Source organism: Dermacentor andersoni, chromosome 3, assembly GCF_023375885.2.
Source record: "Dermacentor andersoni chromosome 3, qqDerAnde1_hic_scaffold, whole genome shotgun sequence".
Lineage (NCBI taxonomy): Eukaryota > Metazoa > Arthropoda > Arachnida > Ixodida > Ixodidae > Dermacentor > Dermacentor andersoni.
The window spans coordinates 44,174,925-44,191,419 of record NC_092816.1 but is presented as its reverse complement, the minus strand read 5'-3'; the positions used below and the strand labels follow the sequence as shown (position 1 = coordinate 44,191,419).

Here is a 16,495-nt window from a genome sequence, read left to right as displayed (position 1 = left end):
CTCATATAGACCGTTTGTCACTACATCGCTAATCTACAGGTTAGCAATGCAGGCAATCAAATTAAAGCTGCAAGCATGGGCAGAGAACAATGGCATTTCGGGAGAACTTCAGGATGGCTTTAGAATAGGTAGGCATTTGGACGATAACTGATTTGTTCTTACTTAGTGTATTAAAATATCAGGAGTAGAAAGGAGACCATTATATGTGGCCTTTTTAGACATTACAGGAGCATGTGACAACGTAGAACGCAACATTTTGGGGGATATTCTGGAAGGTGAAGGCTCGGACGAAGATTGTATCCAGCTTTTGAGAGAGATTTACTGAGAAAATGCCATTTGCGTTGAATGGAAAAGGATGAGGAGCACGGAGAAAGTTGATATCAACAAGCTACTGAGGCAGGGGCGCTCTTTATCTCCTTGGTTAAAACACGTTGGTAGGCTAGTTGGTTAGAATCCATGGTAGAGTGTATAAGCGCGACTGGACGAGGACATAGAAAGAAACAAATACACAGACACAGCGCTTCTCCACTGCTGTTTATGATGTAGATGGTGAGGATGGAGATGGCGCTAGAAGCAAGTAATATCGGGTTTAATCTCTCATACAAACAGGCGGGTACAGTAGTAGAGCAGCAGTTTCCAGGTTTATGCGGACGACATTGTGTTGCTAGCTAACAAGCAAAGTGATTTGCAACGTCTGGCTAATATCTGTGGACAGGAAGGCGAGAATTTAGGTTTGAAATTTAGCGTTAGGAAATCAGGTGTTATGGTATTCAATTAAAACAATGGACAGTGGCAATACAGGGCCAGGAAATGCCTTGAGTACACAAATATAAATATCTTGATATGTGGATAAACGAAGGCAATAGATATGTGGGAACACAGGAAAAAACAGTAACAGTAAAGGGGAAGATAAATGCAGCCATAATGAAGCACAGAGCGCTATGGAGATACAATAGGTAAGAGGTGCTCTGGGATATATGTGGAAAGGTGTAATGGTTCTAGGACTTGCTTTTGGAAATGCGGTTGTTTGCTTGACATCGGGGCTACAATCAGCACTTGATGGAAACCAAACGTCAGTGGGACGCCTCGCAGTGGGCGCTCATGGGAAGACTACAAATGAAGCTGTGCAGGGTGATATGCGCAGGACAAGTTTTGAAATGAGGGAAGCTCGCAGCAAAATTGATTATGAAGAACGATTGAGGAATATGGACGAAAGTAAGTGGGCTGGGAGAGTTGAGGTATTTGTACAGGAAAAACATTGACTCACAGTGGTGAAAAATAGCCAGGATACCAGCAATTATGCAGCTTGTCAAGCGGAAAGTCAGAGGTGCTGAAATAATGCCCTGGGTGGCGGCAATGGAAAAGAAACCTGCCATGAGTAACTACTTAAGCGAAAAAAAAAACGAAATCAGGAAAGAAACAATTTATAACTCAAAGGAAAGATCATTACTTTTCGAAGCGAGATCAGGATGCCTTAGAACACGCACCTATAAAGCGAGATACAAGTAGGAAGAAGCATGTTCTTGCTGCGGTAAAGCTAAGGAAACGATGGAGCATGTTGTATGTGAATATGAAGATATCTGCCCAGCAGTCGATTTAGGTACCACTGGCCTCCTTGAAGCCCTTGGATTCAGCGATAGCAGGGGGAAAGTAAATATATGTCCGCAATAGAGATTAGTATGAGGCGATCGGAAGATAGGCTAGAAGCAGGCAAACAACAAAAAACAGATACGTGTTCACAATAGGGGATCAGAAAATTTGTTTATGAGAATTCATTGTTTATTCTTTATTTTTCACCTAGGTAGGACAGTGGGCAGTATAATAGCAAGAGCTTGGTGGCACGACCCAACCACCCCATTCCAAAGGGGACATTTATAACACCCATCTATCCACCACCCATTGCTTCACCACATGGCACGGCCAACTGTAGTGTCTGCAGTTAAATTCTTGTAGTTGGAGACTTAGCCAATTAATTTTTTTTATCTCAGAGATACTGCCTATTAGACGGCACAACATATTGTATATTTGATTTTCGAAACGGTTTTTATTTGTAGATGCAAGCATGTCTCTACAAATTTTCAGTCTGGTAATTTGTATCTTTTTTACACACATCTTGTTAATAAAACCTTTGTGGATGAAAAGTGCATTCATTCTGCTTTTTATTTATGTATTACATAAAATATTGAGCGCAGTAGTTCCGACAGAAAAAAAATTTGGCATGACATACAAAAAACACCCATTTTCCCCATGCTGGGAAAGAGTTAATCTCCAGAAGGTCAAAAGTGTAATTACAGCAACGGGAGAATAAACATTGGCATAGTGAAAATAAGAGAAGTTTGAACAATTCGTGACACATACAGAAGTAGAGATGTAAGTTGGAACATGGCAGCAGGATGGTGATAGTGCAATTAGGAAGGATTGTAAATAAATTTAGGACACGAATGAGGATATTAAGGCACTGGAGTGTAGTGGCACATGCCACCTCATTGCACAGGAGAATCCACTTATAATTATCAGTATAGCTTCCACACCAGCACAAGACATTGCAAGACACTTCTTCATTAACTAGGCTCTTTTTACTTTTGAACCAACAAATAGGGTGCTTTCTTTTCCTTCTACGAGGGCGAATCACTCTGCCCCTATTTTCCATTAGCCAAGGTACATACAGGTAATTACAAATATACGCACTATTCTACATACCTTACACTATTTTCCGACGTAGTCCCCACATCGGTTCAAACTTTTGTCCCATTGCAGCACTAAATTTGTGGTCGAATTTGTCTGGCTGACTGTGAAACCACTGTTCCAATGCCGCCTTGGCTTCCTCGTTGCACTAAATAACGCTGTTCTGCCAGGAACTTCTTCAGCAGAATGAAAACATGGAAATCACTAGGGGCGAGGTCCGTACTGTATGGTGGGTGGTCCAGACTCTCCCATTAAAGTGACCGGAGTTTGTCGGCAGTTCTGACTGCCACAGTGACCTCGCATTGTCATAGAAGTTCACCACATTGTCCACATCGAGAATTTTTCAGCGTTTTTGCCTGATGGCAGCCACCAGACGTGACAGTGTATCCACGCCATGCTCTGCTGCTTCGATTCCAGCGTGAAATGTAGTATCCATGTTTCATTGGCAGTAACGATGTAGTCCAGGCAACTTTCACCCTCCTTGGCATACCATTGCAGATAATTCAGTGAAGCAATCATTCACTTGCCTTTCACCATGTCATGAAACTGCTTAGGCACCCCACCAACACGAAACCTTCTGGTATCCTAAGGACCCGTGAACAATGTCGTGAACACTCATTTGAAATGTGAAGCTCCCAGGAAATGTCCTTGAGGTGCACATGCTGACCTGCTTTCACCATTGCATCCACGTGGGAAATGTCAGCCAGCAATGCATGCGGTTTCCCCAAACGCTCATTGTCATGCAACTCTTCAATGTGTGACATGAACTTGCATTACCACCACTTCACACTTCTTAAAGTGAGACACCTTTCCCCATATGTGGGCTGCAATTCCCTGTGCACATCGATCAGCGTTCGTCCCTTGCCCCATAGAAAACTAATCACTCTTCATTGCTCGTACGCCATGGACGTGTGAAGCACAACCACTATCTTTAACACTGACAGCAGTGCCGTGCCGCAGAGCTACTGGCAGATAAGGTCAGGCTGGTTCAATAAAGGTTCACCACTGGGAGTGGATATGTTGACTTCACATTTACAGCAGTAATTTGGAATTAAAAAAAGAAAAGAACCAAGTGCAAAGACTTTCCGATTCGCCTTCGTAAATATGGCACACACCATATTAATATTTGAACAGGTTTCAAAGAAAACTTTATGGGTTTATAAACCATAATGCAAAAAGGGGTAAGGTGTACAGACACAGACACAAGAGGAGCGGACAACCTTACCAACTGAATCCTTACCAACTAGCTCAGCTTTCTGTCGTTCTAAATTACAAACCATGTTCACTTTTGTGGTGTTTCGAGCAAATGACCTATTAAAGTGTGGGACATCAGGGGACTTGCATTTTTATTTTGCAGCATCAGAACCAGTTTGTGCAGTTTTGATTGCAATTTACAAAGAAGAAATGAATTACCCATCTTTTTGCAGTCTCCCTCGCCTGCAACTTCACAGACTTCCAAAACAGCAACTCTACTTACACCAGATGTCTTCTTACAGCTCAAGCATTCCAAGACATGATACATGCGTTTTGGTCTTTTTTCATACAAATCTTTAATATACAATATACACTGCTTGCAGTGTGCAATGTGGTAAATGCCACACACCGGCGATATTCCATGCATTGATCATGAAAAGCTGCTGCTCTATTTCTCAGACAGCTAATAGTGCAAGAATAGTTTTGTTTTCCTCATGCTGAGACACCCAAGGTTCCCTTGTGGCTACTACTGTGTGAAACCACACCAGCAAGTCCGTCTTCCGACGCAATGTATATACATATGTGTATATATATATCTAGACACACACACCATCCGACGTGGGCTTATGGAGCTACTTAATTCGAGAATTCAAAGCTAAGAGCTTGGGACCTCCATGACTCATAAGGATAGTGAATGCGGGTTCACAGGATAGTTGAGAGAGATTGACACCCTTCAGTATATTTCATACTCAAATGTATGTCAGAGTGCAACATCTGGAGCAACAAGGGCAACACAAATTTTCACATATGGAAGCGTGCTGACATTACACACTAATCAAAGTAGTATTTCTCAGTGACTGGTATACAGTAAATTAAAAAGTGGAGTCATTTGGAAGTGCATATGCCCTTACGGGTACATCCAATTGCTTTCCTGAACATGTACACAGAAACCCACATAATGCAGCATCAAACTGGATTCGCTGTTTAAATTAACTGAATAATTTTAAAACTGCACAAACATGCTGACAGCATCTAAGCTATCTAGTTGTAAAGACTACAACACAAAGTGCTCAACAAAATAGGAACAGCACTTCATATGCATTTTGCTGGCCTGTGGCGCAATAAATTCAACACATTCGAATGTTGAATAAATGACAAGCATTCAACAAACAGTATGAGATTTGTTCAACACAATGATGTAACCAAGACAGCAAATGTTAAATTTACATTATGATTTCCTTGCGCACCAGCACAATAGGACAAACATTGACAATGCCTGCCAACTGGTAGTACACAATGCGAAAGTCACCATCGTAGAATCGGACATAAATATTTTCAAAGTCAATAGGTTCCACTGGTTTCCCATAGTAAGAAAATCCTTCACGACTACTAAGTTGGGAGGCACTACAGGCTTCGTCATCCTCAGATTCACTATACGCTAATTTAATGCGCCGCCATTTTTGTTTTACCTTGGGACTGGGACTTTTTTGACTTTCACAACTGCTCTGTTCAAAGTCAGCATCGTCAGCGTCATCACTGCTAGGCACTTTACAAACCTCCTCCCCAACTAAAATTGAGTCCCCTGGCTGGACATTTTTTGTAGTGGCCATGTCTCTGTACTTCTTGACTACATCATCATTTGTGATGTCTTCTAGCTTTTCCATGTGCAATTTCCTAATGGCAAATGGCAGTCCACAATGAACACTTTTTTGGTGTGTTATAAGAGGCTTCAACAATCTGTAACTTTTGAAGCAATGGCCACAAAAGAAGGATGGTTTGCAATCGCTTCTGGGTTGTCGAGCCTTTTCCGCATTTTCCTGTGATGGGCCTCTCCTGTGGTGGGCAGAGGCAGTGATAGGCGATTTCCTGGCTTCCATTTGTGGAACACTTGATCCACTGGCACATGGAGAGACAATGGCACTTCTGTTGTTTTCAGGCTTTGTCTGATCTGTCTGCCTAAACTCATCAGGATGTTTTTGTTGACCAACTATGAAGTAGCTTAAATGACCCTTGTCTTTTTTTTGCTGACTACAGGTGGCATCAATTTTCCCCAAAGGAATTGGCTGCAGAAGTCTGAATTTATCTAAATCATGTTTGGACCCCTCTGACGATGAGAGCAGAGTTTTTTTGTGAGTGCGGGCATAATGCAAAGCTGTCGACAGCGAAGAAATGTGACGCTTGCGAGGATAAATTCTTGTTGCAGACCTCGACGCTGTCATCCTGAAGCCACGTTTGGAGGGCTTCATGGCAACTATGCTTCTTGCTGTATTTCCGGCAATCTTTAGTTCTATATCCTTGCTTTTTGCCAATTTGTTCTCCACTCCACCCTGCCCTTCATTATTGCAGTCCGACTGCAATTCTGAAGTTACATCTTTCACCTTGTTTCTCTCAAAGCTCTTCACTGAAAGCTCCAACTCCGAGTGACAGCGGCTGTGGTGCATCATCATCTGTTTCCACAGTTTGTAGCCCTTTTTGCAATGACCACAGAAGAACTTAATGCCATGACCCAGTGACATGTGTCGAAAATAGTCTAATGGCTCCATTTCAGTCTGGCAACAGAGGCTGCAAGTATAAACAACACCCCTTTCTAGGAGGTGCTCATCTTTTTTTTCAGTACACTCAAGAGAATCCGGACATGCTATGCCACTTCCGGTGTGGGGGTAAGTTTCTTCATGATCAGCCTCTGTGGCTTCCTCTTGGGGCAAATCGAAATGCTGGTGTACTTGTATTACATGGTCGTCAATACCCTGCTGGCTCTCACCAAGAAAGACACAGCTCTTGTAGCAGCAACGAAGAAAGGCAGTGTGCAAGTCCACAAAGTGTGCAAACAAATCATCCACAGAGGCACATTTTAGGTGCACACACTTGGGACAGTCAAAACGATGTTCCAGCACATGTTTCTCAGTCAGGTGTTGAAAAAACATGGCAACATCATTGAAAATAGCACTGCATTTGCATTTGGTTTCTGACATAGCGAATACAGATTTAAGCCCGTCCTTTCCAGTGTTGCCATATTTCCTTAGCACATCATTTTTAACTGGTACTTTGACATCAACATCCAAGTCGAGATTGGGTTTCTTGTCTTGAGCACTTTGTTGCCATTCATCTTTGAGACTGTGAGGTGGCGAAAGGCTGCTGAAACTGGCAGGAATGCCATCGTTTATGTTTGACCTTTCTAGGTCTTTCAGTGTCCTGAAGGATGGTGGCAGCTCCTTTCCACGGCAGAAAATCTTGAAAGGTTTAGCTGGATGGCACATGGTCACATGGACAATCACATCCCAGTCAAATTGGCTCCCAAAGTCACAATAAAGGCAGTGAAATGCATGTATGTTGTGCATTTCTGTATAATGGTCAATGAGAGAGTTTGGACTGTCCATTTGTGCAGAACAAACATGACAAGGAATAGTAAAAAAACCTGAATGAATGACTGCAAGATGTTCAAAAAAGCGTTCCGTGCAGTGGCTCTTGAAGCTGCAGTCCTTGCACATGTAACCACCAATATGGTCTTTTTCATGGCCAGCGAGCTTAGGGTTGAGTGGTGCCTTCTCCTTGCACATGTACCAGAACACAGCCTTGGAGCTGTGCACCATTATGCCATGGACTCGCATGTGAGTCACTGTCTGTGACCTGTAAAAGCACAATGCACACTGGAATCTGCAAGAACCATGTTCTGTTACCATGTGCTCAACCAGCTGTTGCTCATTCACAGCAACCTCATTGCAGTAGGTGCAGTGTGCAAGGTCGACATGAACACGCAAATGATCCTTGAAGTTGTCTTCCTTATCAGTGCAAAAGTCACAAGAGCTTTCCATGCATTTGAAGAACCGCACAACATTTTGAGGGTCCAGTTGGCTTGCAAATGCGCTGAGGCTCTTGCTGAGTTGAGATGTTGTCAAAAGGTTGAGCATGAGAAGTTTGTCCTGCAGCGATTGCACATTCTCCAAAGAGCTCATCGTGGCTGAGGCTTGCCGATCACTGGCACCTTCAGCAGGAGAAAAGGGAGGGAAAAGTGATACATGCGCAGCTGTTACAAGTTTGCAAGTTACAAGTCAATGTTACTAGAGTCATACCAGAGACTATTTCAAGTCTGTGCACTGCATATCTTTAACCTAAAATGCATAATAAAGGAAGCAGAAACAAGATGTATTTTGCTTAGAACAAAAAAGCCCAACTGCCAGTAGCGACAGCCCACACTAAATACAGCATATCTACAGACCTTTAATACGATTTCTCTTTCCCCTGATTAGACCTCCAGTTTTACAATTTCTTCCCTCTTTTCATGCTCAAGATTACAAAAAGCGAGTACAAGGTCTATAAATGTTCTTGCAGAAATATCTAGCTATGTGCAAAATTTATAATATCAGAGCAGCTTCTGTCTGCATTACTACTAATGAGAACAATCACATGTATAGGCAGATAAAAAAAAGTTAATGTTCCACTAACAAAACAACTACCAGTAGGTACAAATCTCACCAGCAAAGTCTACCTCATATATACAATGTAATGATCCAAGCACAGGCTTCCTGTGGTTGGCATGCCAACACCACTGGATGATGAGAGGCAGAGTGCTAATGACAGCAAACTGGCTGTTCCTTTGTGACGACAATGTTTAGGAACACCTTTAAGATGCACAAGGGTGGCAACCAATGCACACCTTAAGAGATATAGAAAATAATGATATTCAATGATACAACCTAGCTGAGACACAATCTTGTGATGGCAAGTGGCACTGGCTCATGAAGCCTCTTAGCCTCTTGTATTAAACAAGAAGAAAGGGGGTTAACCAAGGGGCCCGATTTTTTATTAGTCATATTATAAGAAGCCAACAAACACTGACACCAAGGACAACAGTGGGGAAATTACTTGTGCTTAATAAGTGAAATAAAGAAACAATAAATTAATGGAAATTAAAGTGGATGAAAAAACAACTTGCCGCAGGTGGGGAACGATCCGACCTGGTAGAGCATCACACGCGAAATTACGAAGGTTGTGGGATCGTTCCCCACCTGCGGCAACTTGTTCTTTCATCCATTTTTATTTGCGTATTTATGCGTGATGCGTATTTATGCGTAATACATAATGCGTTTTTATGGTTCCTTAGATGAGGTGTATAACCCAAGAGAATAAAATCATCGCCCGAGAAATTGGTGTCTCCACCTCAGCAAGCTGCATTTCAAGCTGCATCTCATGCACGCAATGCCTGAGTGTCCATCAGCTCGCAGTCAGATATTTCGGCTGCTTCCAGTGATGACAGAAAACACAGGCGCTGCACAAAGAGCAGGCCTTTAGCAGGCTGAGAAAGGCCTGCCGCAGCGTTATGTTTCAGGGAACTTAGCTGGCGTGCTGCGTACGACTGCATCAGGGCAGAGCTGGCTCGGAACTTCCACACCACTATGGGCACCAGGCACTGGCTAGGTGGTGTTGTAGTTGTTCCAGCTTCCTGGATGATTTGCTGGCACTAGCCTCTTGAGCTATGAAGAAGACTACTTTATCCTGAACAGCACTGAATGCACGTCCGTTTCCTTGCCCGATTGAACTTGACAAGGGAAGCATTGCCCAATCCATGGCAGCATTCAAAATGCAAACGGTATGGTCCATTGCACACATTGCAGGAACACTTGATTGAGATCAACCATGGCTAGAGAGCATTGTGAACACGCAACATATCATACAAGATATGTTTGCTCACTAGGACATGTGATCTGGCGTTTCCTGTCAGAATGGAAAGCTTTCTACTTCATCACTGATTCCACATGAGAGCCAACGAACCAACATTTTTCAGTTTCACATCAATCATGCATATCTGTTCTTTGCAACAAGCATGGAAAGCACGTCCACATGAAGAAGCTCAGTCAAGAATTCAGATCTTTGTCTTTAGGAGTAAGCAATTATATGCTGATCGATGGAGGGCAAGCGTCCTGCAATCCGAACACAACCGTGATGGTGCAGCGCAATGTGACCACTTCTCATGCTTCCCGGCAACTGCAGCTTATGTAACCTTATGGCTCATTCACACCGGAGACTTGAGGAGGTCGTGCGAACATTTGCGACTCGTGACCAAAAAGCAACCGAAGGCGGCTGATGTTCACAGCGGCAAGCCCAGCTGAGCGCGTCGCAATCCCGGAGATTATTGTACTCAGCGAGAACTCTCGGAATCTATGCAAAATATGCCGCGACGTGGGAGGAGGCCGGATGTAAACACATGAAAGATCACTTCCGGTGCGCTGCTGATTGGTTTATCAGTTTTGCGACCACGGTTGCGCGACTGGCCTAAAATGGTAAAATGCAAATTGTGGACGGTGTGGCTATTGCAGAAAGGTTTATCAACCAAGATGCCCAGTGTGGGGCAAGTCTTGTACCTTATGCAAGGGAAAAAATAACTTTGCCTAGTGCTGCAATAATGCCAGTGTTGATGAAGTTAGAACTCCACACTCCTATGATTCAAAGCAAGCAGCAAACAACTCAGAGGAAGACTTCAATATTTTAACGGTGTGCATCAACAGTGTATCAGGTCAGCGAGATTGGATTGTGAACAGGTTCGTGGCTAGCGTCCCGACGTGGCTCAAGATGGACACAGGGCAAGGCCTGTGCAAGGCTGCTGATGTACTGGAGAGGAATGCATGCGGACATAGCGACATTGGTTAGTCAAGGTACAACTTGTCAGTTTGCATATTGACGACCAGCACTCTGACACTAAGAGAAGCCTCAAAGCTACCATGACAACGAATTTGCAGTTACCTTTGCGAGTACGGTAGGTGGAACTACCTGGTTCAATAACAAGCTTACTCGAGCTTCCCCGAAGTCAAGTGCTTGTCTCAGACAACAAGGCAGTAGTCACCAAAACTTTCTATGATGTTTGCCCACCATGGGATTCCGTTGGAAGTTTGCACAGATGGAGGTCTCCAGTTTGTCTCTCGTGACTTCAAAGCATTCGGAGACAAGAGCGACTTTGGCCATACAACAAGCAGCCCACAATTCCCCAGGTCCAATGGCTTGGCTGAAAAAGGAGTTCCAAGTAGTGAAACGATTGAAAAAAAGTGAGCAGGCAAACGAATATTTCTGGGTGGGACTGTTGAATTACCAAACCCCACTGGAGGATGGGTCAACGCCCTGTCAGCTACTCATGGGAAGACAGCTTCATGGAAGGCTGCCAGACTTTCCAGCCCCCACTGGAAACCTGTGATCAGGCACCCTCAGAACTTAACACGTGATCGACCTCTCCCAATGCTACATGAAGGAGATATTGTGAGGATACACCACGACGGGTGGTGAGGTCCAAAGGCTCAAGTGGAGGGCTCTGTGATACCAAGGTCCTACAGGGTTTGCACGGAAGAGATCAACAGTACTGAAGAAACCGACAACTAAGAACGAATGGGCACATTGAGCCGGAGGTGCTCCCGGGAGATGACCTTGTGCTAAGTGCAGGGCCTCGAGTGGTTCCATCGTGCCCTGCAAAGGCAATCTCCACAGGGCCCCGAACCTGCAGAGCCATCCCAGGAGCGACGACCCCACCTCTGCGGAGAGCACAGGAGAGCACAACCCTACCTCTGCGGTGTCGCCGAATACGAGCCCTACAACTCCGCCCCTGCGGCGCTCTACTCGAGTGTGAAGACCTCCAGGCCACCTGCGGGACTATGTGACCTCCATGCCTTGGGCAGCTTCTCCAGAGAAGGGAAGATGTACCGGTAGAGGACCGGGCGGCAAGGACGTCTGGCAACACAACCACTTGAGAACACTATATAACGGCGAGCGCCTAATAACGAAGGCTTTTCTCACAGTTGCAACGATGTGTGCGTGTCCCTGATTGATAGATACATTCACGACGACGTAGCGGCTAAACGAATATGCCAAGCACAAAAGTGTTCAATGACGCTAAATGCTTACGCGCTAGTATTGGACGATCATGAATAACCAACCAGCCCGAATTTCACCTCTATTTAACGGGTGAGCCACCTGTTACAAATCAACGATCGCATTCGAATAAACACAACCCGTGTAGTTGTTTCTCAAACACGAATTCGGCGTTCCCACTCGTCATATTGCTCACGACTGCACGCCCCGTCAAATCAGGCTGCACTGAGATCCCAGGCCGCGCAATACGATCCACAAGCAAGGGTGCTCTGTAGGTCTTACCGAAAAACGTTCACCAGTGGCAGAAGGCAAGGATTCTTGCAAAAGGATGTCCACAAATCAAGCATTCTTCCATAGATTCCGCCGCCACGCTCCACCAAAACGCCGTTCCGTAGCGCGCGCAATAGACACAGACGATGATGCTTACGAGATACGCCGCTAGGAGCACGAAAGCCAAGTAAAGCATACTTGTTTAAAACCGAAACTGTTGGCACCATAATGTTAGCACCGAATCTTAGCACCGAATACTTATTTGCTTGAGAGAGCGCTTTACATACGTATATATACAAACTTTCTATCACTAATGTTATGACGTGTTTTTGGCTTAAGTAGTCCATTCCGGCGCATACAGGTAACAAAAGCATAGCCTTCGAGATTTGTTTTTACTTGAAGAAAACGTTGCTAAGGCATGCATTTGAAGACTACATCGTGGGCCTCTTCGATTACGCATTCGATCCGAATATACATAGCAAGCTAAGTAAGTTGTGTATCGGATCCCGCAATTGCTTCCACCGCAAACAGCCAGCTAAAGCATAGCTTTTGAGATATTTATCTGTTACTCGGACAGGGAATCGCTGGGGCCGAGGTTACGCTGGAGCGTGGATTTGGACCACGACCTACTACAGTAGGTCGTGATTTGGACTCAAATGCCAGCTTGTCTCTAATGATTGGCCTAGAGCAGGCCCGGAGAGATGCTACGGTCTCTCCGATTGGTTCAATCCTTCAGGCGCGCAGTACACTGCGCGCCTGAAGTATTTGGTTGTTGCGCTTATTACAGTTCATAAATGAGTTACTCCAATAACTGCCGGGATCCACGTTGCACTGCTTTATCGAAGCTCTTTCCACAGCGAACACTTTGATTGCAGTGTCTACGGCGGAGGTGGTGTGCGCAAGCGAGCTAAAGGAGTTTTTTCTCGAATGGCGCCTTTTGATCAGCTTTTGATCAACGGCGCCTTCTTTTCATAAATTGGAATAGCATACACTTTGTATGTGGATATGAACCATATATGAACCGACGGTGGTGTACTGCTTCCATAATCTGTCAAAGGCGCGTTTGCTCGTACTACACGAAGGCCTGGTAATGCATTGGGCCTTAATTTCTTGATGCCGTAATGCCGAATGATTCGGCTTTCAAATTGGTCTTCGGTGAAGTGATCCTAAGAGGAATAGACTTGGTGTGGCACAACTTCTTGAGAAATGATACAAGGCACAAAAGAAAATACACACCTTGACATTTCAGGAATAATTTCGAAAATGAGAACTGTTGATATGTCAGCCCGCCGTGTGCGTGGCCATAACAATTTTATCAACGTCGAACGTTGAAAATGGTCTGGGTCATTGCGCGTCCCTTCGTTAGAGGTTTCTTCTACGTGACCTATCCGCGTTAAAAATGCTTCAACCGGCTTAGATTTGCACGACATCTTCGAACCCAATATAATTTCGGCTATGTTTAGCGGATGTCTGCGTTATGATTTATTATGCGCGCAGATATGGCGTACTAAGATATAGCTGCCGTTACTGTGCCTATATAGGCACAGTATAACTGCCGACTTTCATAACAACCCCGCAAATACAAATATAAGTGCACCAAAGCGCGCTACATAAAAGCTAGACCTGCACCACGAGTAGCATGAACAGTGGGGGCTCAAACGATGAGAACCGCCGTTTTAGTCTCGAGTTCGTCACCAGAGTCCAACTTCAAAAAAAAAAAAAAAAAAAAAAAAAAAACTCTAGCAATGCGCGTCACTTCAGTATGTAATACGCGTTACTGAACGGCGGGTTCCACTAATATATGAAGCGCAACTTTCGTGTCAGAGCCCAGCAATGGTTCCAACTACAACGAATCGAGTGCGCCATGCAATGTGCGCAACATCAATCATAATGTAGCCTGCCGAACCAGAAGCGTGAATGGCGATCGAGGCTCAGACAAATGGCTTTCGTAGCAGCGAGTGAACGTTTCCAACTACAACCGTGCCGAACGTTATTTAGTGCGAAAGGCTGCAGATGCTCGCGCTTCTCAACAAATCGTCCGAAAAGATACGAGTGACATCTGATTAACGGCTACTTTTCTCACAAAGGCACGGGTCCCGCGCATTTTCAAAGTTAGCCCAACCGATCCTGTGCAGCCAAATCTTTCGGCGAGCCGCGCGTTGCTTCTTCCGGATGGAATAACGAAAAGTATCTTCCCCTAGCCTCTTCGGTTGTTGCATCCATAGGCACAGTAAAGGCTAGGCAACGCCGCGATACGTAAACGGCGCCAGCGCTAGCGAAATGCTTCCCGCCAAAACTCCACCGCCCGAAAACAGCGGGCGGCGCGTTTTTCATGGCGCTCGACGTTTTGGCGTAGACGCGAGTAAAACCTGGGGCCTTTGCTTCTTGAATATGTGAGTCTGCCTAGGCACAGTTGAGGAGGTTTCTTAACGCGTGTTGTATGCGTTTGTCCCTAGGCATGCCGGCATTGCGGAGTGCGCTCGAGTTTGTCCCGCGCGGTGAGGCAGTGGGCACGGACAAGGGCAAGGTTCTGACTGGTGTTGTATAAGTCGCGGGTCGCTTTTTTAGTCGCGACGATAGATTGAATTCTTTACAAGCACTGCCCCAGGAGGGCACATGTAACCGGCAAACGGAGGCCTCAGAAGAGCGCACCTGATGTTATACTAAAGCAGGCGGCGCAGGATCTCCGGGGCACCCAAGCGGTAGCGGGGGGATCAAAGCTGGAAGCAAGGCGGCCCGTGGGTTGGGGCCGCGGCGGCCGAAGCGTGCCAGGGGCTGTTCGCATAAAAAATTGGCTGTCCGCCACACAGCCGATCTTATATTCCCCTTTCACGCAAAATGCCCTGGTACGCGAAATAATGACACGTCGTTTTAATTAGTAAAACACACGATTGAATAAATATAATTGCGTCGAGCCGCCAACTTGCGATGCTAAGTTCAGCACTACCGCGCCCCACGACTTCTGCCGGCACGCCCAGGGACAAACGCAAGGGGCCAGGGGGGGGGGGGGGGGGGGGGGGGGGGGGTGTCATATACGTCTGAAGACACCCCTCTTTCCGCGGGCTACACCCGGAGGGGAAGGGGGTGACAGAATACCTATGGGCCCCGGGTGCCAGACGACCTAGCGACGCCACTGGCACTGGCCGCAATTCTGAGCCCGCGCCCGGTCCGGCCCGACCTGCAATAAGGCGACGCCGACACAAAAAGAAACAATATCAGGAAAATCAGGAAAAAATGCGGCAAGTTGAAAAAGTTCACCCATTTCTAAGGTGCTGCTGAAAGAAAACAGCGACCTTTCTAGCATGGCCAGTGACGATGTGTGCTTCCTGTCGACTTCGGTCAACGACCAGTCTTCAAGGAATACCACTGCCCATTGGAAAAGTCCCCTATACGCCGCCGCTTGGCTACATTGTATGTGTGGCAAAGGCGACCCCGCGTGCGCCATACACAGGATTATCTTCGCTTCCCAAACGCTTCCCTTCTCAGCCTTTTTACTGGGAGGCACCTGCAAGCGGCGGCTTTTCCAAAGCGCCGGTACTTGGTAGAACCGAAAATGCATTCAGAGCCTCCGCCAGCTTTCGTTTGCCTTTTGTTAGCGTTTGTACTTTTCTCCCGTGCCTGTAGATTCCATTTTTGATGAATAAGTACATTGCACTTCCTGCTGTACCTACATGCGAGACGACAAGCATACTTTCGCATAAGGTATGCAGTCGAGAACGGGGAGCCCGACCGGTTCGTCCCGAGACATAGAAAGCCTGGCCCGGGCCCGGCTCGCGGGCCGGGCTGGGTCCGGGTTTTCGAGCCGGCCCGAGCCCGTGCACAGCTCTAAAGTGCATACAACACGCGCTAAGAAACTCCTCCATAGTGCTACAGTGCCCAGGCAGAGTCGTATATTCACGGAGCAAAAGTCCCCACATTTGCTCTCTCGCACCCGCTCTTAATCGCGCATGCGCGCAAACATCCGTCGTCTCCGCAAGTACCATGCCCCGCTGTAGCAATCGATCTCTTTCATTTTCCTGTGCTGCCCTCTGCCGCACGCCGCTGAAAATGTTCTGGAAGAGTCCCAGGGCTTTCGCCAGTTTTGTGTATCTGTGCCCACGTTGAGTGCGCGTCGGTTGTGCGTTTCGGTGATCGCGAATCATTATTAATGGCTTCTTCAGGACAGCATGTCGTTCCTGAAGCCATTTAGCACTCAATGACTACTGGGTGAGCAGGCCTGAATGCGCTGTTCTGCAAACAGTGCGGCCGATAAAGGCACGCTGAGTTCCGTTTGGAGGACGAATTTCAACCTGAGCCACAGGTAGCTTGAGGTGAAGCCACTTGCAGTTGTCTGTCCGGTGTTTTCCCCCTGTTGATAAAAACGTTCTGGCAAATATTTTATTTTTCTTGATTATGCTTATTCCCAATGTGTTTTATCGACTTAGGTAAAAAAAAACATTCTTTGGGGGCATTCATATGCATCATCATTAAAGGGTTAAGCAAACATGACATGATG

The 16,495-nt window shown here is 45.9% G+C and overlaps 1 protein-coding gene across 1 annotated transcript; it reads right to left on the bottom strand.

The window, feature by feature from the left end:
- Positions 1-2,135: 2,135 nt before the first annotated feature.
- On the bottom strand, positions 2,136-12,157 carry LOC126516651 (uncharacterized). Its single transcript, XM_050166757.3, has 2 exons — positions 12,013-12,157; positions 2,136-7,861 (listed from the first exon to the last, which is right to left on the bottom strand). Exon 2 carries the CDS (start codon positions 7,830-7,832, stop codon positions 5,103-5,105), a length of 2,730 nt encoding a protein of 909 aa, XP_050022714.1. The 5' UTR covers positions 7,833-7,861; positions 12,013-12,157; the 3' UTR covers positions 2,136-5,102.
- Between the last annotated feature and the right edge of the window lie 4,338 nt (positions 12,158-16,495).

Excerpts from the sequence above, each read along its gene's own strand:
- LOC126516651 (XM_050166757.3), bottom strand. The coding sequence starts at position 7,832 with ATGAGCTCTTTGGAGAATGTGCAATCGCTGCAGGACAAACTTCTCATG.